At 39.1% G+C, this 24,167-nt stretch overlaps 3 protein-coding genes across 4 annotated transcripts in view; 2 read left to right on the forward strand and 1 right to left on the reverse strand.

Moving 5' to 3' along the window:
* The window catches only part of LOC140225684 (uncharacterized), a 157,357-nt gene that overhangs the window by 90,215 nt on the left and 42,975 nt on the right, over nucleotides 1-24,167 (reverse strand). The gene's annotated exons all lie outside the window — the stretch shown is intronic.
* On the forward strand, nucleotides 303-13,373 carry LOC109031933 (uncharacterized). The gene is made up of 4 exons (XM_072305327.1): nucleotides 303-639; nucleotides 2,394-2,790; nucleotides 10,441-10,786; nucleotides 11,764-13,373. The coding sequence occupies exons 1-4, from the start codon at nucleotides 422-424 to the stop codon at nucleotides 12,075-12,077; spliced, it is 1,275 nt and encodes a 424-aa protein (XP_072161428.1). The 5' UTR covers nucleotides 303-421; the 3' UTR covers nucleotides 12,078-13,373.
* On the forward strand, nucleotides 13,891-23,461 carry LOC109031935 (uncharacterized). Of its 2 annotated transcripts, XM_019043793.2 has the most exons (5): nucleotides 13,891-14,314; nucleotides 15,639-15,888; nucleotides 16,750-17,149; nucleotides 19,819-20,164; nucleotides 22,000-23,461. In XM_019043793.2, exons 2-5 carry the CDS (start codon nucleotides 15,674-15,676, stop codon nucleotides 22,308-22,310), a joined length of 1,272 nt encoding a protein of 423 aa, XP_018899338.2. In that variant the 5' UTR covers nucleotides 13,891-14,314; nucleotides 15,639-15,673; the 3' UTR covers nucleotides 22,311-23,461. The 2 variants fall into 2 exon arrangements, with proteins under 2 accessions (XP_018899338.2, XP_018899339.2); XM_019043794.2 differs by lacking the exon at nucleotides 13,891-14,314 and having other exon boundaries at nucleotides 15,765-15,901.

Here is a 24,167-nt window from a genome sequence, read left to right on the forward strand (position 1 = left end):
CACAACTCTTGTCAAAATCAAACATTTTATTGGGGAGAAATTATGGCGACTCTCGAAAATTCATACGGCGTTTTTCCTTAGCATGGCAGCATTGATAGCTTGATTTCGAATTTTTGCGGTACACCGCAATCACACGCTGAATGTGGGAGCTGAATGTGGCTTGAATGTGGAAGTCATCGGCCCGATGCCTGAATTTTGCGTGTGACGCGCAAAATTCAGCAACGATTCTCAGCAACCATCGGACCAATTTTGAATTTGTCTGAACTATTCGAGTAGATTTAATACACATTGGATGAAAATAACTCGAATTTGCTAAATTTCAGCCGTTGGGGCGATGACTGTTGACTTCCACATCAGGTGCTAAATTCAGTGTCTGATTGCGGCATTAGAATTTTTCAGAGAGTCATCTGGATAAATCAAGATGGCTGCACGTGAACGATTGATTTCTGACAATTTTACGGACGCAGCAAGAGCTGGCGGTTTCGGAGATGATGTTGAAAAATTCGTCAATTTCAAATCTGCGAAGGACAAGGCGGGCAACGCTCAATATGCTTCTGCTGTGGAGTTCGGAGAAATCACGCTGGAAAAGAAAAATTCCGAACTTGATGTTCAACCCGTTTTCATCAAAACTCAGATCAGGTATTTCCTTGGGCCTCCGTTGCGCCACAGACCAATAAAAGTGCATTTGGACCGCGTTTGAGTCAGGAACTAAGTCACATAGGATATTACAAAATTTAATGGTGCAATTTAATTTTTTACGAGGGAATGTTTGTGCGGATCCCTTTGAGAATTTTAAGGAATTTGAATCGTATTATGCAGACAATTTATTGAAAAAAATCTGCACAACCGTTTTTATGTAAAAAAGAACATTGCCCAATTGAATTTGGCAATAGCTGATGTGGCTTGGTTAATATCTGCTGAATGCGGTCCATTTAGCATTAAGGAATTACTAGTTTCACAGCTACTTAACAAGATCACCTATCTGATACAGTGGTCTTGCAACAAAGAAAGAAAGAAAAAAAATGCGACAAAAATGTACCCAAAGACGGTTTGAAGGGGGCGAGTCTAAGGTGCGTGTGGACACAAAATCGCGAACAATTTGGCTGATCCTAATTTTGAGATATTGAAATTTGATCTTTTCATAGTAAATGCAAGTTTTTATTGATTTTGATCCGCTTTTTTATTTTTTTGTTCATTGAATCAGTGTTGATCGGTTCACTTTTTTATATTTTGTTCGATTCATGTCGATCGAATATATACCCTCTCGTTACATGCAGACTACCTATCACATTATTTATATAAACTGAACAATTCGCCTTCTGCTGCGTGTGCAGCAATTGTTGTTGCGAATATGTTGTGCGTGCTGATTTTAGTTAATTACATACTCGACTCTCTGAAGGCGTTATATGTGCGCAAGTAGCGGAATCTGTCGGAGAACGAACGAAGTAGGGATGGAGCGATCCGTATAATGTCATTCCTGTTGTTCTCCGACAGATTGCGCTGCTTGCGCACATAAAATGCCTTCAGAGAGTCGACTATGTAATGAACTAAAATCAGCACGCACAACATATTCGTAACAACACTTGCTGCAGACGCAGCAGAGGGCGAATCATACAGTTTGAAATAAGAGAGTATGGTAGGTAGTCTGCATGTAACGAGAGGGTATATATTCGATCGACATGAATCGAACAAAATATAAAAAAGTGAACCGATCAACTCTGATTCAATGAACAAAAAAATAAAAAAGCTGATCAAAATCAGTATAAAACTTTCACCTCGATGGTGCTGATCTTTTTCGGTGCACTTAAAAACGCGCCCCGTAGAAAACAACTGAGCGACTCTCTAATACGAACAAATGGAGATGTTGCATGTGTGAGGAATTTGCGATTTGACTGTTGATTCTTATGTAAAAGTTCGCAAAAAACACGATGGTGCCACTGATTTTCTCTGAAATCAACTCCCAAGCTCAAAAAAATCTCTCAAGTTGAGGCCAAAATGGAGGGGATATCCCGAGCTATCCTGAGAGTCAACCTCTACATCAAAACAAACTCTCCATGCAAAGATAAGGAGCAAATACATTGACAGGGCTGCCTCTTAATTTGAGGACTCTAAAACTGAGAACAAGGCATCACTGCTAATGTATTTTATCCCTATCTTTGCATGGAGAGTTTGTCTTGATGTAGAAGTGGACTCTCAGGATAGCGTGGGATATCCCCTCCAATTTGGCCTCAACTTGAGAGCTTTCATTTAGCTTGGGAATTGATTTCGGAGAAAACCAGTAGCACCATCGTGTTACTCGCGAACTTTTACATAAGAATCAACAGTCAAATCGCAAATTCCTCACACATATAACATTTCCATTAGAGCTTGCCCGCTTGTTTTAATTGTTGCAGGGCCGTGTACCTCTCTCCACCAACATCCGACGACATGTTCCACAACGAGGTGTTGTTTTTCACGAAGATTGTGCCTTTGCTTCGAAAGCACGACACATGCAACGTCCTGTCGACGAGTTTCCCGGAATTAGTGTACGGAAAAGCGGTCGGGAAACCTGAGGAGGACATCGTTGTCCTGAAGGATCTCCGCCAAAAAGGATTCCAGCCGTGCGTTCATCGAGAGCGCTTGGACGAACGGCACATCGAGTTGGTTTTGGATCGATTGGGAAAATTTCACGCATTGTCTTTCACATGTAGACTGGAGGATCCGATGGGATTTGAAGAGGTTGCGTCACAGATGAGAGAGCTCGATTATGCAAAAGCAGTGTCGGCGTTTGGAGGCTTTCTTACCAAAGAGGTGAGATTTTTTATCAACACAGCTAGTCCCGTTTTTATGTGGAAAACTTCCGATCCATTGAGATGAAGTTATGATTGCACTTTAGAAATTGGTCCTTGGGGTTAAGAAGAGGGATTCAAAATTGATTTAACACTGCAAAAAATATAAAGTACGGAAGCAAATTCAGCAGGATACTTTCTTAATTCCTCGACGTCTCAGAGAAATCAAAGCTTGACATAACAAAAACTGTCCTGAGCAACATTTTAGGTTTGGCTCGCACCAAATCCAAAAGAACAAATAGCCCAAAGAGACCGTAAAAACGGAGATTTCTTAATGTGGATGGGTCCGTGAAAAGGAGCTCAAAACTCATTTGCCACTGCTAAAAATACGAAGTACAAAAAAAACTATCTCGCGAGATCAGTGAATTTTATAAGGTAGGTGCGAACCTTCCTTAACCTTTGTCGAAATTAGAAGACTATTTTCGTCGTACTTCACACTTTTCGCGGTGGCGGACCATTGCATTGCGATTCCTTTGGGAAACTATTTTCTAAAGTATATTGCTGCCCTGGTAAAAATTGGCAGTAGAATCTGTGTTCCAAAATACCATAGACCTACAGCCGGCTGTAAGATTTTGAATAGCTTCTATAGCCGGCAACACAATTTCTTATAGCCTTTTATAGCCGATGGCGATTAAGCAACAGCCTGGCGATAAAGTGTATGCTAAACGTTACTAATTACGGATGCTAGGACCTACTGAGTTTTTGGACTACCGCTCTCTTTTTGGGCCGTAGTATCTTGATTTATTTTACGAGGAAAGGTCCGTACTTTTGAAAGATGTCTGCCTTTTCTTATATGTTGGAGCGCCTTCAATTTCGTATGATACTGTGCAATACCTCTGGTGTGAAATAGTTGCTTCAAACGCCGTGGTACGGTGCGGCGCGGAGGGGCGGGCTGGCAGCCAGCGCGAAACGCGCATTGGCGCCTACAAACCTAACAGGGATACTTCACACAGTGCACAATGCGTGAAGTATCCCTGTTAGGTTTGTAGGCGCCAATGCGCCGCCACTCCGCTTTGTGTTAGGGTCTAATATTTAATCTCGTGGAGTCAGCGTTTTCAACTCATGACTTTGAAATGTTTGCACACTCTGTATGGATTATTCTCATTTTAATTGATGAAAAAAATATGTAGTAAAGGAAAATATAATGTGCATTTTGTAAATATTAAGGTGATTCCGTACAAACTTAAGGGTTTACAAAGCACACTAATTTCTACACAATTTCTTGTAGCCTTTTATAGCCGATGGCGAAAAAGCAACGGCCAGGCAATAAAGTGTAAAGCCCAGCGATAGGAGCTATAGCCCGGCTGTATAATTTTTTATCGCTTCGTGCAGCCCGGTCGTATGATTTTTTCCACTTTCTACAGCCAGCTATATGATTTTCTATCGCCTTCTTCAGTCGGCTATAAGAACTCCTATGGTATTTTGAAACGCAGCTCCTATCGCCAATTTTTACCAGGTGAATTTTACTCGAGGTTTGGAAAAAATGTTCTCTTTATGATGTCATTTTGAAAGCTGCCTTAAACCTCTTAATCACAATGTACACATAATGGAGTGCCGCCTTTGTTCTTAATCGTACCATTTCTGCTAAACGAAACCAGAGACAGGTGGGAAAGAAGGGGTATGCTCGTTAATGGAGGGCCGTAAGAGTGAATGTGAATCATAAAGCGCCAGTGACGTAGGCTGCGACGACCGAGTCGAAAATCTGTGGAACCGAGTCTTCAACTCACGGGCCCTGTCCACAATGGAGATGTCACATGTGTGAGGAATTTGCGATTTGACTGTTGATTCTTATGTAAAAGTTCGCGAGAAACACGATGGTGCCACTGGTTTTCTCTGAAATCAACTCCCAAGCTCAAAAAAAGCTCTCAAGTTGAGGCCAAAATGGAGGGGATATCCTATCCTATCATGAGAGTCCACCTCTACATCAAGACAAACTCTCCTTGCAAAGATAGGGGGCAAATACATTGACAGGGCTGCCGTGGTTTCAGTTTTAGAGTCCCCAAATAAAGTGGCAGCCTTGTCGATGTATTTGCTCCCTATTTTTGCATGGAGAGTTTGTCTTGATGTAGAGGTGGACTCTCAGGGTAGAGTGGGATATCCCCCCCCCCCATTTTGGCCTCAACTTGAGAGCTTTTTTGAGCTTGGAAGTTGATTTCAGAGAAAACCAGTGGCACCATCGTGTTTCTCGCGAACTTTTACATAAGAATCAACAGTCAAATCGCAAATGCCTCACACATGCAACATCTCCATTCTTTTGTCACATGCCCACCGCTCATTAGTTAGCATACGATTGGCGCTTCGTCTCGTTCGACTGAATGTTAAATCCCACTTTTCCATTTGTATAAGTTCCTTATGAACTTCGGCAGCTCACCACGAGCACCCCCATCTTTTCCACTTGTCTATACTTCCGTTTAGAAAGGATATGGCCAGTTGTGTATGTCGCAGGAAATTTGCAAGCGGTTCACACGCTTGCTTCAATAATCGCAATAGTGCGCATCGACATTATGATTCGCATAGCTCCATATTAATGCAATTTTTTGGTTTTTATATCGAACAAAATATTACTCTCGATCGAGTCATTAGACGCATGTATTCACTCCAAACACGGAGAAAAATGAAATTGCTGTTTTAACAATTTTGTAGTTAAAAAAAGTGTCAGACATGTGTCAATGTAGATTTTACAATAAAAAAAATGATACTTTAAGCACCCTTACTATTGTAAAATGTTCATTTGAAACAAGTCGGACAATATTTTTTTAACAACTTAATTACTTATCAGCAATCCATTGTTTTCCTTGAACCCACGCCCTCTTTGTGTGGATCTCCGCCAAAATTCAATTTCAGTTTACCGCCAAGATTTACGGAGGCTCCTGTTAAAGTTTCCCCTTAGGTTATAATAATATTTACGATGGCGCTGTAAATCCTCCATTTATTTTTCATCTTTCCTCGAAGATACCTTTTTCATTTCCGCCTCCGTTGCTGCGCGCCCTACTTACGCCTCGCTTACAGAAATAATATATTTAAGGGACTCCGCAATACTATCTGTACGATCGTACAGATTCCCGAATAAAAAGACTCATTTCTAAGCAAGCCATGGAAGATAGAATAACTGATTTAATGAATAGGTTCATATTTAATACCACCGAAATGATTATATGTATAAAAACGCAAAGGTTTCAGGCAGGTTGTGAAATTAGAAATGCATTTCAGACTTTGCCAATGCGCTCATCGTGACTTTTGAGACATTTTTTATAAGAAACAACTCTTATGCTTGATTTAGTGAAAGTTTGCAACAGGCTCATTGCATTTATTGTAATTTTCATGAAGAAAGTACAAAGATAAATAACAAAATACTAACATTCACGAGTGGGTCCAGTGAACGCTCTCCAACGTCCACACGTTGGAATCAACCTCTTGTTTCTTCTTCACGTGGATGATTATAACTTTCGTAGCACTTTGTCCATTCTAAACTTGCGCGAACAGAAAACTTTCAAAGTTTTAAACATTTTAATGACGCCTGAGTTTGGATACAAATCAGCTAATAGTTCTCCTACGAAAGTGAGGAAACTCGCAAATAAACCTATGATGAGCGCTATAAAAGCTGACTGCAAATCGTTTAGATTGTATGGTTTCGGCTCAGCATCTTCGGCATCTGTTCCCTCCGATGGAAATGCCATTTCCCAGGCATCATATTCTCCATCATTCTTCTCGTGAGCCCAGTTTCTACATGTTGATACATTATTCTATTCAATTTATCATAGAGAAAAGAATTCTTCAAGAAAGGAAACATTACCGGATACGTAACCAGGCACTCTTGCATTAGATGATACTCAATTTCAACTTGAAGTCCATGCCCTATAAGAACATTTTCTTTACGGCTGGAAAAAAATGGTACACTGATCATTGCAGCATCCATCGCAGCCATCGAAAAGATATTCTTTCCAATCTCCATAATACGATTTTTAATAAAATTAGAATCTGCGGATGACTCATTATCCTCAGAGACAATAAAATAATTAAGAGGGAAATCTTCGGAGAATATCGCCAAAGAGTATTCGTATAGATTACTCACCAATTTGGCACTTAGCACCTTAGATTGGTTTTGCTGATACAACATTTCCTGTTCCAATTCAAGATCATTGAAAGCTATTTGAATGAGCAGTTCTGATTCCTCCAAGGCTTTCAATGAATCAATTTCCGGATACTGAACTCTCTTGCTAAGAAGCGTTGTCATGCAACCCAAAAAAGCATTCGTTATGATGATTGCAGAAAAACTGAAAATTACGAAGAGGGCTTTTCCAGTCGAAAGATGGCCCAGGCGTAGGTTTGCTGGGCTACCACACATGAAGTAAGCGTACACCGTGAGCAGAGAAGATGAGTTCCTGTAAAATTCAACTTCTGCGTCTGGGTAGAAGAAGTAGAATACTTTGCATTGTAAATAATGGAAAATTCCCAGAATGATCCAGAAACAAACAATCGTGATCACAATGAGTGTCCATACGAGTGGCGAAAAGCTTTTGAAAATCACCAGACCTTGTGACATAAAACCACTATGTGGAGTTGCAAAGCACAGAGATCTCGTATCAACGCTGACTGAAAAATCATACTTGGAGTAATTTGCTCCTTCTACATTTAGTCCATACTCAAACGGCTGCAAGTCTATGTCGAATTTCAAGCCTACATCAGTACCGTAACTCTTGAATTGGTCTACCATGTATTCCGTATATGGGTACGTCAATGTGCAATTTACTGCACGTTCGAAGTCATTCAATATTGCCGCGTACGTAAAAGCCCAAGTGCTTGAGGATGAGGACACAAACCTATATTTATGAGTGGATCCTGAGGTGATGAATGTGCTGATTGATTTCCTGTGCATATCGCTCCAAGAGAAGACGAAGAAATTTTGATTGGCCTCTAGCTCAGTTGAGATGAGTTTTTCCATGAAGGGATTATATCTTTCACAATCATGAGAGTGTCAAATGACTGATCTTATTCCTCTGGAAAAGCGCCAAAAGAATTTGACAGAACAGCAGGCTGGCGACCGGGTCTGTATCCACAGTGTACTTTTCCAGTCCATTCCCTATTCCAGAATTCCTGGATTTTAATAGTTTTGTATAAGTCGGGTGGCTGTAAAACTTATCGAAATTTTTTAAGATGAAAATCAGATAATTCTTAGAATTCCAAATTTTGTTAATGTACAAACCTCGAGTTGCATTAAATACTCGATCGCTTAGAATCGAGTTTGGCTCCAATTCGGCTGATGATAGTCTCAATTCTTTACTGCATGTTTCTTTCCCTTGCGTCCAAAGAGAACCTCCATCTACTGTCACGCAACACGGAGGTAAAATACCCTTCGAATGATGTTCTTTTCTGATTTTATCGTATTCGAGACTGATCGTGTTCTCGCCGTTTACGTCCGAGAGTCCAGGGTATGAGATTGTGTAAAAAATTAAGCTCATCAGCTCTTTCATATCTTCGAGGAGGAAGATGATATTCTTGCCATTATCGGTATTGAAAGCTTTTTTCAAGTGACTGTGGTGGGATATCAAAACGGTTTTAATGGAAGCTTCATGCAAGCGTTGATTAAAATTCTCGAAAGTGGGTTCGGAATGCAAACCGTCCTCGTAAATGTAAAATAATTCTTGTTTCGATTCCTCGACTATGCTTCGACATGCGTTGAAAGCGATTGAAGTTAAAGAATCCCATTCGCTCTCCGGAGATAGCGCGAAAATCTGAATGGTCTGCGGACCAAGGAAAATCAGACCAACGTGGAGGAAAAATAAAAGAGAACACACATGCATTATTCGGGAGCGAATATCACGCCTTGCCGTACTGCAAAACCAAAGGTAGGACAAATCAGTTTGTAATATATGTAGATGTTCTATCCGTGTTTTTTACGCGGAATTTTCCATCCTGATACATTGGTTTTAGAGTCAATTTCCTGGAATAAGAATATAGTGTAATCGCTTACCATGTGAATTTCCCTCGCTGAAAACAATACATTTTAATAAGTAAAAACACCTACTTTGCAAGACTTTCACGATTGTAACTTATCTTCGAATGAGATTCATTTCTCATTTAAGTTAACCGAGTTACCTTGAATACCGTATCAGCCGCCTCTAAAACCTGCAAAACATACTTCTGTTGAAGTTTGTTCAGCACTTGAAAAATTACAGCAAGGGCAAATGTTTTCCCTATATTTTCATGTTTAATAATTGAGCTGTTATCGGGATTGTACCCTATTTGAAATTCTATTCAAGGTCTCATTTCTGTAAAATCAATCTATGTTGCCGTCCTAAGGATGAACGCCGTACAAACATTTGAAAGTTGCCAAATTTCCTTCAATACAAGGTTTGTTTTTGAGGAAAGTTATGAATATTTTTCCTTGAAATTTTCAGCAGCTTTATGTTAAATTGCGGTTCGCCGTTATTAAGGGATAATCGGGTTTTTCCTCCAAGACAAAAGAAGTTGCGCAATCTTAGCAACATTGCAATGCTCGTGGTTCCTTTTTGCAAAATGCAATCCAATTAGTACTCCCAATATGGATTGCATACGAATCAAAAATCTATCACATAAAACCCGTTCCGTCAGATCACTCAATTGACTTTTGAGGCTATGTTTCTGTATTGAACCAATCGATATCGATATGTCGCAGGCAATCAGCAATCGCCGGCAATTTGCAAGCGGTTTACACGTTTTTTCAATAAATCGGAATAATGCGCATCGGCATGATGCAATTTTTAAGGGTTATGGTCTTCAAAAGTATGAGCTCGGCTTGAAGCGCCTTCATTTTTTGTGATACTCTACGCTTTGTCACGATGTTGCATGTCCGATCTCAACCCAACTAATGTCACGGAGTTCACCGCACGATCTTTTGAATGTTTATATCCCTGATCATTCCTAAGTGTGCATATGTTTTTGAGGATGAGAACATGTCTATTCTCATTATAGGCAACATAATAAGCTTTCTAAGCTTGTTCTTTAATTTTTGAATTATATGATTTTCTATATTTATTCACTGCTGACAATGGATCACTAGACAAGGTACGAATTTAAGCATTCTGATACATGTTTATTAACGAGAATTTCACGTAGAACACGATTCACACAACGAAAATTACTGAAACCAACTCCTAACGGAGATATTACCATTTTTATTTCACATTGGTTACGAGGAATTTGAACTTCCCGCTCACAAGAAACTCAAAGCTCTACGTGAGTCAAATCGCGCACTACAACGGTTTCAGCAAGCTTCTCGATCGAGCAATGTTCATTTCCCACCATGCGTTGTTCAAACTATAAGTAATTTGCTATAGCTGAGCCAAATCGTCAAGGTTGGGGTTGCCAAATTGTTTTATTGCAGAGACGTTCATGATAACGTTTAGCGCGCGATGTGAATCACGTAGAGCATTGAGTTTTCATGAGCGGGTGGTTTGAATTCACGCATCAAGAATCATTTAATATCTTCGTAAGGAGTTAATTTCGGTAATTTTCGTTGTTCGCATCGTGTTCTACGTGAAATTCTTGTTCAGAAACATGTATCAGAATGCTGAAATTCGTACCTTGTCTAGTGGTCCATTGCTAATTGTCTGCGACATATATTATGTCTCAGGATTTCAGGGAGGGCCTTTTCCGAGGAATCAGACCTTTGCAAAAGGAAACCGAGTATCAAGGAAGGCTAGCAGCTCTTGAGGCGAATTGCACAAACGCCTACGACCTGTTCAAGAAGTACGCGTACGGCTCTCGTGATTCAGGTGTCATAGTTCACGGTGATTTTCGGCTGGACAACATGATGTTCAAGTACGAGGCCGACGGGACACCCATTGAAGTTGTGTTCTTCGACTTCCAGACGATCTGCATCGGTTCGCCGGCGCTCGACATATGTCGTTTTATGATCTTTGAAGCCCCCACGGACTTAAGACACGCTCGATGGGAGACATCTCTGCGTGTTTATCACGGTAAGTTTGGAGCTCTACCGCGATAGCGCAGAGAGCGGTGAGTGTCGAATTTTCTAAATCAAGTTCCCTTCACAATTCGTCTAATCTCTTTTAGATGAAATCACTGAAATAACTAAAACAGCAATGTTCATCTTAATTGTAAAAAAATGAGATATCTGAGAAAGCCTCACGTGCGCAAAAAATGATGTAGTTTCAGGCAAGACAGCAGTAAGTGACATTATTCCTCCAGAGAGCCGATGAAAACAAGGCTTTCAAATAAAGTGCCGCCCTCTTCTGCCAATTGCTAAACTACGAATGTGTTTGTTGTGTGTCCAAAATGCAATCAAGAAAGCGTACTGAAGATAGTACTTACGGCTTTCTTGCCCAACACTAGCCTTATATAAAAATGAATGATACTCCTTTTATATAATTGAAATAAAATCAGTCATTTTTAAGCATCCAAAGGATTTTCAGGCGTCTTTCGGATGATAGGTAGGAATTTGACAAAGAACGGAGGAGGCTTCTCCCAATAAAATTTTCCGGTCAGACGCCTCTGAGTTCGTTTTCTCAAAACTTCATCATTGCACTAACTGCTCTCATCGCTAGCACGGCAGTACAGTGCCTATATGGGAGAGTATGGACATGTGAAAAATGAAGCTCATAAGGCTCAGAAGAGCAGCCAACCTTCTAACACGGAAAACAATAAAAATTCCTTAGGGGAGAAATTTTTAGGAGAAACGCTCATAAGTCTCTTCAAAAATAGATATTTTCTGAACGCCTGAAGGCTCATATGGCGTTCTTCCTTAGCACAACAGTATACATGGCTTTTGAAATGTACGGCATTCAGCAACCAGGGACTACTATTTCTGACTCAAATTAAAAACGACATGTTGCCCATTAATTTCCTCATGCAGATAGGTGCTATGATAGACAAGCCGTAAGTTCATAAATTCAAAATATGGTCAAAATGATCCACGAATTTTCGTTCATTCTTTCAGATGCACTGGCAAATCAAATGAGAGGGCACCAAAACAGAATACCATCCCTTGAGACTGTTGAACTGGACATTCGCAAGAAAGGGATATTCGCGTACTACATTTACGCACTATGCTGGCCGAATTTATTCAGTAACAGAAACGGTCTCGATTTGATTTCAGTCCCCAAGTTGGAGGGCTTAAACGAGGAAGAGTTGCAAAAGGCGATGGAGGCGCACATGCAAAATGTGCGGGAATGGGGTGGTCCAAAGGTCACAGAGATGTTGGCAGAGGTTGTTCGGTTTATGATTGATAAGAATTTCATTTTTGAGTATTAAGTCTACATAATCATATTATGTAAAAAAAGAAAAAAAAGAAACAAACATTGGCAAATTTGAAAAGCGTTTTCCTGATACTTACAGTACACCTGAACTTTAAAATATTCTCAAGAAGTCGACTTATTTGTGCTAAATACATCACAATTAAGCCCTCTCTAAAGTGACCACATGAGAAAAATATTTTCTATAATTTATTATTTTGCCTTTTGTTTTTTTTTTTTTTTGTATTTCACAAGTTTCTGTGGAATTTGGTGTGCTGCGAAGCACGCACGAAAATGAATAAGCACATCCACGTTGAAGTTTTCTCCAGCAATGAAATAAAACTCAGATTACTTCTTCAGCTCATCGCTCTGATGAAAGGGGGGAAAAAAGATAAATTGTCGATTGGGATTTCAAGTAAAATCGGATACAAAAATAAAGTCATCGCGTCAACTTCATCGCTCTCTATATACCTCAACACAAAACTAGATTATTTTCGGCGTCGAAAGAAATACTATTTCTATAAAAATAATGCTCATGGAAAATCGGTCATAATTCTTCCATAAGACACGGAAATTTAAAAATAAAATAAGAAGGTTGCACAGGAAAGTCGTGAATAATTTAGAGGCTGATTTGTCAGTTTATTGACAGAAAACGTATATTTAGTAGGTCCCGATTTTTTTGTTTTAGTACTTTGAAAAACCAAAGATTATAATTCATTGCACTTGAGCAATTTTTGATTGCAGTTATGATAATTTTGTTATGCAGTCCTATCAATCATCGAATTCTGCGGGTCGATTCTTGATTCGTTATCGAATGACCTTAATCGATATATAGCATGCTTAAGATAGTGGCGTGGCGTGCTTTGCGATGTATCGATTGATCTACCATTTAAACCTATGAAAAATGATCGATATACAGGGTGTTCGAGACAAACACCCTAATAATCGATGCTTTACCACAGCTGTAAATGGGGAATATCGATAATCGATAATCGATCATTACGCTTCGCCACTGCATACTACTTCGTTGAAAAGAAAAAGAGAACCCGCAGTCGAATAGGATTTCAAGCGAATCCACTTGGCAAAAATAAAAGCATGGCGTAGATTTAATCGCCCCCACCTCAACACAAAAAGATATAATTTTCCTCTTCAAGTGCGGTGCTCTTTCATTGAAAACAACTTATCAATTATCATGCTCAACCGATAGTACGTATTTCGCTAGAGATAAGAAAATGAAATTTAAAATTAAAGTAATGTACATTGTTGAAATTTCGAGAACTATCAGCTCATTTCTTAGTTCTTTAAAATACATGTGCTAGGAAAGTCCTGACTGTTCAGATAGGATTTTTTTTTAAAAAAATGAGTACAGACAGGTATATGCCACTAGTTAAATTGAGGTTCCGATTTATGGGAGACTCACTGTCAAAATTCTGGAAAATGTTGACAGATGTATTCTATAGGATAAAAATAAAACCAAGTAAAAACTCAGTACTTTCTCGACTCTCTGCTTTGAGTGCAATGCAATGTTACAACGAAAGGAAAGAAGGAAGAAGGGCAATAAACTCTTCAATCAGTTAACAATGCAAGTCAGTGGCAAGGCGTAAATGATCAATTATCGATATTTCCCCGATTACAGTTATGGTAAAGAATCGATTGTCAAGGTGTTCCTGATATCGATCCTTTCCCATGTGTTTAAATGGCAGACCAATCGATACATCGCAAGGCACGCCACGCCACTGATGCAAGTGAAGCCACTTACAGCCAGAATAAAATCATCGCGTTGATTTTATCGCTCCCCCCTTCAACGCAAAAACAGATAACTTCGGCGTCGCATATGTTCTTCAATGAAAACAACGTGCTAACAAGTAATTATACACATTTGATAGTAATTATTCTGCTGTGTCGATGCACTTCAGACAAACACTGATGGTTTGCGTTGATAATGCGCGAAATATTGGTGACTGTTTTCTAAGTTCTTGACGTAACGTTTACAGGGTGTACCCCGTTTTGAAATTTTTATAATCCAGACAATACTTCTTGGTGCGCTTTTGCGATGTCAGTGATTTCAATTTCGGTCGCAGGTGTATTTTGCAAAGATGCTACAGTCACATCAATTAACGCTTCGGCAGTTTTTACGCGCGAAAGTTGAGTGAAGTGAACGGTGCGTAGTAAGTTCGACAGGCGCATTTCAAACTCGCACGTACACTGATTATTGACATAAAAGCTAGTGCTTTAATCTACCAGAAGAAAACATTGGTAAGTGGTGAGGTTTTCTTTTGCTTAAGGTTGGAAAATTGCAAGTTATCTCTGTCCCTGGCTACTAAGAATAAAATAAGTCGAGGTTGCCGTTAAGAAATTGGACACATTCATGCTAAAAGGAACTATGTACACAGGGATTGCGTGTGACATAGTTCTTTTTAACAAAAATACATCCAATTAGCCCTCTAATGATTTTTTTAAGCTGACAATTTAGAGGAATAATATGTAATAATATGGAAGTCATATGCACATAACTTTTTTGCCTACAATTCTCGAGGTGGGAAAGACCCACCGCGAGGCATACTCGTCGATTCGAGAATTTGTGTGTTGTGTTGTCTACAAATCTTCTTTTGAAATAACTTAAGTCAAAATTTTACTTGCCTATTCGAAACTAGCTGTTTTTCTACTTAGGGTTCTGCCATTGAAAAAGAACAAATAAAATAAAAATGCGCACGTGCTCCGAATGTTCTTACAACTGGCGTAGGTGCAGGAATCACCATTGTTGGTGCCACTTAAAATCCTTTAAGGACCTTAAACAAGCCGTCACTTCATTGTGTACTTGATCGTCTAACAAATGGATCGAATTTTTGCAAAAGGGAACCAAGAGCATTTCAATGTTGCTAAGATTGTGCAAGTACCTTGCAAATATAAACTGATAATCTAAACAAATTATATCTTCACTCCCAATCAACTATAAATTCAAGACGCAAATTATCTTGGTCGATTTAATTTTTTGCACGATTCCAGTAATTTTACTGCAAATAATGTAAGTTGCACAATCCATAGCAACATTGGAATGCTCTTGGTTCTTTTTTGCAAAATGCAATCCAAATGTCTTACATACTCCTTATCTTTAAATGTAATAGAGTGAAGTTGGTTTTCAACAAAAAAACCAATCGCACCTCCAACACATTCACATATTAATGCGAAGTGATAATTCAAAGTACTTTTTCCATCACACACGTTATAAAATGATTTTCCTTTACCAAAGTTTACTGAATTTTTTACTTTTCAATGAATACCATTTGAATCTGAGAGCATGGAAAGCAACTAAAAAATCCGCCTTAAGAAATATTATTTTCCAGGGATGCGTGAACAAAAGTAATCAGTTCATCGAAAATTATATGGTCAAAATGAAAATCCTGGGTTATGGTCTTTGCTTGATAGGTAACTTTCTCCTTGGAATGAATATATTTTCTTTTTGATTAAAGAAAGGTTTTCTCTGAGTGACAAATTCAAGAATATATCTTCGTAAATCAAGGAAATTGATTTCCCAGTGTGTAGCTCCTTCGACTAAAATTAATGATTGAATTTTCCATAGGGTGATTTTTCGGTGAACTTCCATCGCTTTCCCGGATGGATCTGGAAAAACGATTGAATACGTTTATTTTTCCGGAAGCTGTGGACGCTGGCTGTTTCGGAGATGACGTGGAAAAGTTCGTCAGTTTCGAAATTAAACGCCACCCAGGCAAGCATCAATTTTGTTCTGACACGACGTTTGGTGACATTACGTTGCAGAAAACGACAGGCCTACACTTCAATCTGCCAGTTTTTGTTAAGACGCGTAACAGGTTTGAAGTTTTAGTACGTTTATGATGATAGAAATGTTTATAAATTAATTTTTAATGAAAAAGCGGTGATGGTTTGAGCACGTAATGTCTGTTAATCATTATTCAGCCTACAACTGCGCTTCATCCGCGAGTACACATTCTACTCCCGAGGAATGGTTTCAGTGAGACTAAAAAACCCTCCTCTAAGAGTGGCATTACCACAGAAAACAGAAAAATTATTTTAGAGAAAAAAATATAAAAAAATTCGCTCACAGAAAAACTATTTTAGTCTGTAGTGGGACAGCCTTTTTCAAAGAGTTCATTAGCTGAAAATTTTGAAACAGCACGGCCATCTCTGTGAAGATTGGCCACTTATGGAGGGGTGGTTTTTGGTTCCTCTCGGCCGCTCCGAATGAAATGTTGGATTAAAAATTATTGACTAAATGATCACATTATTAACATTTTGCAGTTCGGAGCAGTTACATGGAGATGTTGAATGTATGAAGAATTATCGATTTGACTATTGATTCTTATCTAAAAGTTCGCGAGAAACACGATGGTTCCACTGTTTTTCTTTTAAATCAACTCCCGAGCTCAAAAAACGCTCTCAAAGTTAAGGCTGTAATGGAGGGAATATCCCACGCTATCATGAGAGTCCACCTCTACATCAAGACAAACTCTTTATGCAAAGATGGGTAGCAAATACATCAGCAGAGTTGCCGTGTTTTCAGTTTTAGAGCCCCCAAATAAAGTAGCAGCCCTGACAACGTATTTGCTACCGAATGAACCGGACACAGTCCTTCTCAATAATTGCAAAATATAGTCTACATAATGTATTTATCGGCAGCGCTCGAAAACTAGGACCTACTCCTCCTTTTACAGGTCTGAATTTCCACCGAGAGCTGAAGCGGACGCTATGTTCCACAACGAGATATTTTTCTACACGAAGATTGTTCCTATTCTCCGAAGATACGACGAATTCAACATCCTATCTACAAGCTTTCCAGAGTTTGTGTGCGGAAAAAAGACCAGCGGTCAGAATCCTGAGGATGACGTGATAGTCTTGAAAGATCTCCGCCAGAGAGGTTTCCGGCCATGCGAACAACGGCATTTCGATGAAAATCATCTTTCGTTAGTGTTAGATCGATTGGGAAAATTCCATGGGCTATCGTTGTTGTGGCAGATGGACGATCCAACTTTATTTCAAGAAGTAACAGCTCGGATAAAATTAATCAGCGAGGCAAAATTTTGGGCCGCTTTGGGAGGCATTCAATCCAAAGAGGTAAAGTTTTTTAAGTTTTTAATGTGGCGCTGGCCAAAACTATTAAGAAAAAAAAATGCACAGAAATATGGGTAGTTAAGACTAACGTAAATATATTATATACAAGGCCCACATAATTGAACATTTCTGTGTTCATGATCACTTTACGTTACTTTGATTTTTTTATTTTTATTTTTTTGTCAGATCAACCAAACGGATTTGGCTAATTGGCCAAATTTTTGGAAATATCGACCGAGGCCGTAATTTCTCAAAAATATCTGAAGATGAAGAACATTGTCAACTAATGTACCTACTCTTGCTCATTTCGATATCACTCGGAAGTTGCAAATTCCGAGTAGTTATCACTGAAAAAAAAAGTCCCTCGAATCTAGAGTCCAGACTCTTAATAACATTGACAAGAGAAAATACTCTTAATTCAATCCGATTTTTCCTTGAATCGAAGAACCCAGCCTCTTGATTTAGGCGGATTTCCTTTTGATTCAAGCAAAAGGTCCGATTGAATCAAGAGTATTTTTTCTTGTCGACTTTTTAAGAGTCCGGACTCTTAGTGTAGTGCACTGAACTTGATATTACCAATAAGATGCAGATGCGATCGTAGCTGCTCGCACCTGATTTTTAACGAGGTTGCAAATTTTCAAAACTAAGATTTCACGAATATGACTCAAAGAAAAACCAACAAAGAAGCATTGACCGCACGTCTAGGTTACTTTGTGTTCCACATCTCATATTAACACATAATTTGGGTTAATATTTCTTCCTGTGCAAGATTTTTAAAGTTTTAAGTCTGAGGCGAGCTCAGCGAAATCCTGACTTGCTTCCGACTTGCTTCCGACTTGCTGCATACAATAGACCATAGCATATCATTTAGAGACTGTGGAGCTTGAGCAAAGTTCGTTAGCAAGTTTTAAATTTTGCAACATTAGTGATGATTAATCTTTCTGTGCAAACTTTAAGAAATGAGTAAGATTTTTCAAATGCACTCAATAACCCTGAAAAATTGATCCGACGCGACGCGGTGATGATAATTCAGTTGACTTATGCAAATATTGCGATAATATAAGAGTCACAGCCAATGAGCGAGCCTACGGCTTAACTGTATTGACACTGAGAACGGATACGGTGTTTAAAAAGCCGTTTAAAGAACTCTTCAAGCCGCCTACTAGTTATTTTCAGACAGGATATTATGAAGTGCCTCTCCTCCAAGTTGCGTAAAATATCTCAGAGGCAGAAAAAATAATGAGAAACATGTATGTCTATTGGCTATGGGCCGTATTTTTCGTCCTTCCATAGGCAATTCCTTCCTCAGGAGGCTGCGAATGCTAGGGAAGTTGAAACGCCTTAAACTAAGTGCGTATGCAACGCGCACATCAATCATGCACGAATAGTTGTATACAGCGCCTTATTGAAAGTCGCAGCCTCACATCAAGTGGTTGTGCGTCGCTGTTCCTGCAATCCTGTATATTTATGCTCCGAATGGTTTACATTGATATTTAGGGTGGTTTAAAGAGATCCTTAATCAGGGTGTATCAGACTTTAATTTTGGATTTTCCAGATGAAATTTTTTCGTTTTTCGCGCAAATAAAGTGGCACACATTTGATTTTGAAAATAATATTTGATGTATTGAATCAAATGTTTGAAAAATGCTTGAGGCATTCAGAATTTCCTCATCCATTGCCAATTTTCCTAACATTTTCCTGGTAACATCGAATTTCCCGATACATTCCCGGTTTTTACTGATGGTAGACACTCTGTCAATGTGGAACCATAATAATGACAATTTAAACAAAACTCGTATTAAATTTAGCAATGCTATTTCCGACATGTTACCTTGAATATGAGATGAACAGATTTTCCTTAAAAATGAATAATACCAAAGGGAAAACTATTGCAGGTTTGGAACTTCAATTTTTATTTTTGTAAGTTTGTGCTTACCCTATTTTGTCGAAGTCCTAACATTTTTCTTTCGTGTTATGTATGCTTTGCAGTAGCAAATCCTTTTAATTCTTGCAATAACCTAATTCCAAAGTTACACAAATGAATTGGACGCATTTCTGTCAAACGGAACTAAGCGCCAATTCGAGTCCCTTTTGAGGAATTTAGAATGCCGGATAGCGCGTTCTGTCAAACGGAACTAAGCGCCATGGAAAAGCATTGCGAGTATAGGACGGAATGAGCCCGACGCCCGGTTCCGCCGCCAATCCAAGCCCCCCTCTACATTCCTCCCCCTATGGCGCTTAGTTCCGTTTGACAGAAATACGTCCAATTTTACTCGAGATTCCTTCAAATTATCCTTATTTTGGTGCAATGTTCAAAACCTCTCTACAGCGTTACAACAATCACAATGTAAACCATATGTAGCCCTTTAAGAAAATGAACTATTTAACGAAGGATTGTGAATACGAACATGACGTCCACATACTCTTGAGCCCCAACATTCTATCTCAGGTTTTCAGACAGTGCATGTTTCGTCAAATAGTTCATTTTCTCAGAGGGCTACATAAGGTTCACATTAAAATTCTTGTAACGTTGTAAAGAGATCTTGAACATTGAACCAAAATAAGGATAATTTGAAGGAATCTCGAGTAAAATTGGACGTATTTCTGTTAAACGGAATTGTGAATACGGATATGACGTACGCATATGCTTGAGCCCCAACATTCTATCTCAGGTTTTCAGGCAGTGCATGTTTCGAGGCGTTGACCCTCTGCGCGAGGAACCAAAATACCGGAACCAATTGACGGATCTGTGCGCCAGCTTCGAGGATGCTGATGAGAGGATGGACGCCCTGGCCGACGCCTCGGGGCCTTTGACCGTGCTGGCCCACGGGGATTTTCACGCCAGCAACGTCATGTTCAAGTACGGAGCCGATGGTAAACCAATCGAAGTTGCGTTTTTCGACTTCGGCACCATCAAGCTCTGCTCACCCGCCATAGATCTCTGTCATTTCCTCCTCGTCAGTGTATCACCGCAGATGAAACAGGATCGCTGGAGCGAACTCCTCTATCAGTATTATGGTGAGTCCAGGATATGCATGTATTTACGCTAAACGGAATATGTGTACATTAAGACATGAGCCTTGAGACCCAAAAGGATATATGCATAACAGGGCTCACGTCATAATGCAAATAGTTCCGTTTGGCAGAAAAAAGTCCATATGGACTGCATTTTGCAATTTGGACCTATAAATTCTGGAAAAAACACTTATGTGCATAGGGAAACTAATGGCACATACGTTGTTTTTAAACTGGGCCGGAATTTATAGTTCCTAATTGCAAAATGTAGTCCATATATGGTTGTTCCCAAATAGCATTGCGCAACGAAATTAGCGGAAGGAAATTGCAACAGGCCTCTAGACAAGGTATGAACTGAAGCACACGGTACGTGCTTTCTCTTCAAAATTCCACAAAGAAAACATATCACAACGACAAGTCTGAAAATCAACTCCTGATTAAGATATGTAAGTATTTTCTATTAGCATTAGTTGGAACCATGCAAATGACATGATTTGTATATCAAATGTCCATTCCGTTTGTGTTTAAAAGACTTCTTAGTATCTCGTTCAGGAGTTGAATTCAAAACTTCCTACTGTGTGACATATTTTCTACGTAAAATTTTGAAGAGAAATCATGTGACGTTTTCTTCTACTTCAGACCCTGTCTGGTTGCCCATTTAATGCAATCACAACGGATTATGATATTTTATGATTTCTCAATAAACTTTCACATAGAACACGGTTTGCACAGCAAAAATTACGTTAAGTGAGTCACCATGCTCTATATTCTTTGAAGGCTTGAACAAAGAAAAAAAATATCATGCAAATTACTTACGAACGCACGACTAAATTTAGATACATTTGAACAGGAACTTACCTGCAACAAAAAAATACATTCGTTGATTAGATTACGGTATTACTTGCAATTTTGTGCGAATTCGATGATTGTCCTCGAAGGAAGGTGTGAATTTCTATGTCACACTATGACACCCAATGAGGTGTTACTAAGATTATCTATTGCAACGAAACCCTTAACCTGAGATTAAGATATTAATCTCAATAGCCTGAGAATAAAAATGAATCTCATGAAAATAAGACAAAAATTTAAAAAAATTCCTCTAAGAGAAATCTGAAAATAGGGCACTTGGGGCCTTTCGCAGTGACACCTCGTGGCGCTTATATTAGGTTTTGAATTCCAATTTTTATATTTTGGACGTATTCACATTATAAAAAACTACTTGTATCAACTTTTTCACGTAAGATCAATATTTAAAAAACAGTAAAAGCTGTTACTTAAAAGTTGTGACACTTAATTAAAAAACTCACGCTTTCCCTATTTTGGACGCGTTTCGGCGGCTACCCACGATATGAAAGCGTGAGTTTTTTAGTTAAGTATCACAATTTTTAACTATTTATATCAATACTGGCATGAGCCTTAAGAGCCACATGAGTACATGCATAACAAGGCTCATGTCGCAATGACCACAGTTCTTTCTTACTTAAATACGTCCACTTTACTGGTACTTATTTTCTGGGTGTTGGAGTTATTTTAGCCAACGTGCGTAAGAAATTCAGCTTAAAGCTGAAATCTCATTAGAGAAGGAAAAAGCTCACACACAAGCACAATTTGCACACAAATGCACACAAATTTGCAACACAAAGCACAAGATTGGGCTTGTGTGTGAGCTTTTCCCTCTCTAATGAGATTTCAGCTTTAAGCTGAATTTCTTACGATCGTGGGCTAAAATAACTCCAACCTCCCGTCTTACGACCTGTGAGTTCACCGAAATCGGTTTGTGTACTTATTTTCTCTGAAATTTCGACCAAGAAGTTAAAAAACGAATAAAAATATTCCAGGCGCTCTGAGTCATCAAATAGGGGATGACCTTTGGAAACCTTCATTCGAGACATTCGATTTGGATCTTCGTAGGAAAGGGGTCCATGCCTACTACGTCATCGCGGCGATCCTGCCGGCAGTGATGAGCATCAACGAGGGGACTGAAATCCCCCGACCACCGACATCAGTAAAAAGGGACCAAACGGAACTGAAAGAGGAGATGGAGGCTTACATGTTGAATATGAAAGAGTTAGGAGGTGCCTTTGTTACCGATCTGCTAGCTGAAATTGTCAGGCATATGATCGATAAAAAGTTCTTTTTTGAACATTGAATTGTCAAAATGAGCCTTTATGATTGTGTACAACCTTTATGACAAAGGAGGAGATTATGGGCACGAAGCTGTCTCTCTTCTCCTGGGGATAATTGAAGATTTTCATTGCTGTTTTTATTGATTTGACGAGTCTTTTGTTTTCAGTGATTTTTAATATTTACGTGATTTACTGTGCTTGATACTGGATGGCCTGACAAGTAGGGCTATACCCTAGTCGTTCGTAGAAAAAGAAGAAGAAAAAAAGGAGGAGGAGATCATAATTAGGACCGCGTTCAGCAGAAAAGAACCAAGCCACATCAGCTATTGGCAAATTTGACTGAGCAATGCAATTTTTTATGAGAGAATGTTTGTGCGGATTTCTTTGAAAATTTCAAGGAATCTGCTTTGAACTATGCAGAATATTCACTGAAATTTGCCCCCAAAAAAATCTGCAGAACCGTTTTCATGTAAAGAGTATATGGCTCACTTAAATTTGGCGAAAGGTGATGTGGCGCGGTTTCTCTCTACTAGTCGCGGTCCATTTATGTCATGCTGAATTTATGAATTTATGGTCTCTCTTTTTAAAGGGCAACGACGGGTTCATAGCAAGGAATAATGACCGAACTCGAAGCAAAGCTGAGGAAAGGGGCAAACGAAGAAAGCGAATTCGACTTCATTTGGCAATAAGGAACTTCTATTTCGAGCTCACTCATAAAAGCGCTTATCTTCATAGGGAAACTTACGGCATTAACGTTGTTTACAAAATCAGCCAGAAATATAAGTTCCTTATGGCAAAATGTTCTCCAATTGAATCAGTCGCTCATGAGTCATGGAACGTGAGAAGAGATCCTGAAAAAATTCTTTTGGGGCTCATGGTCTCGCTCCCAAACTAAAATTAATTGGACTACATTTTGCAATTTGGACCTATAAATTCCGGCCCGGTTTAAAAACAACGTATGTGCCATTAGTTTCCCGATTCACATAAGTGATTTTCCAGAAGAGCCAGAATTTATAGTTCCAAATTGCAAAATGCAGTCCAATTATCCTCGGGTGATGATTTTTGTCCTCGGATGACGATTTATTTTTACTGGGATTTGAAAGGTACGAATTACACTACCAGATGCAAAACATCTTCAAACCAGAAGTAATAAACAATTTTCTAGAACACGGTTCCCGATTTTTTATGGATCATTCATTAAAATCCCCTTGATCCCGTCTCATGACACTGCTTCAATATGTTCCCTTGAAGACGGAACCCACATTAAGAAAAAGGAGCAGTTTCTATGATTTCTAGGAGTCTTCCGGACGATTAGTGGCAATTTGACAAAGAACGGAGGCTTCTTTCAATAAAATGTTCCGGTCAGAAGCTTCTGAGCCCGTTTTCTTAGAACTTCATTTTTGCACTTACGGCTCTCTTCGCTATCACGGCAGCATTCGTGGCTCATTCATGAGAGAACCTTCCACATAAGCATTACGTTAAAAATAGTGGTGCCTCATTTATGAAGACCAGTTCTGCATTCGTGTTGCCTTACAAATGATGCCAAAAATCGTCACGTTTAGGTGCGGAATCAGTTACTATTAAAAATAAATCTTATATAAAAATACCCCCCCCCCCCCTAAAAAAAGTTCAACACTGCTTGATATAACAGGCAAGAATATTAATTGGAGGAGGGGGGAAGGGAAGTCGACCACATCATGATGAGGCCCTCTCCCTTTGACTCGATTCAACACCAACGCGTGGCACGCATGAATCTGAAGGAATTAAAATAGTTGGGAGAGGATTTTCAAGATAACTTAATTAGCCTCTTATCCTAATGTTAAAGGAAAGAAAAGGAAAAAACCAATAAATAATCAAAAGCTGATCATTTCAAGTGAGAC

Source organism: Bemisia tabaci, chromosome 10, assembly GCF_918797505.1.
Source record: "Bemisia tabaci chromosome 10, PGI_BMITA_v3".
Lineage (NCBI taxonomy): Eukaryota > Metazoa > Arthropoda > Insecta > Hemiptera > Aleyrodidae > Bemisia > Bemisia tabaci.

What these genes read in the sequence shown, in the direction of transcription:
- LOC109031933 (XM_072305327.1), top strand. Translation starts at nt 422, where the DNA reads ATGGCTGCACGTGAACGATTGATTTCTGACAATTTTACGGACGCAGCA. An exon ending in TTCATCAAAACTCAGATCAG is followed by an intron (nt 640 to 2,393) that starts GTATTTCCTTGG and finishes TAATTGTTGCAG; the next exon opens with GGCCGTGTACCTCTCTCCAC. An exon ending in GAGGCTTTCTTACCAAAGAG is followed by an intron (nt 2,791 to 10,440) that starts GTGAGATTTTTT and finishes ATTATGTCTCAG; the next exon opens with GATTTCAGGGAGGGCCTTTT.
- LOC109031935 (XM_019043793.2), top strand. Translation starts at nt 15,674, where the DNA reads ATGGATCTGGAAAAACGATTGAATACGTTTATTTTTCCGGAAGCTGTG. An exon ending in GAGGCATTCAATCCAAAGAG is followed by an intron (nt 17,150 to 19,818) that starts GTAAAGTTTTTT and finishes ATTCTATCTCAG; the next exon opens with GTTTTCAGGCAGTGCATGTT. An exon ending in ACTCCTCTATCAGTATTATG is followed by an intron (nt 20,165 to 21,999) that starts GTGAGTCCAGGA and finishes AAAATATTCCAG; the next exon opens with GCGCTCTGAGTCATCAAATA.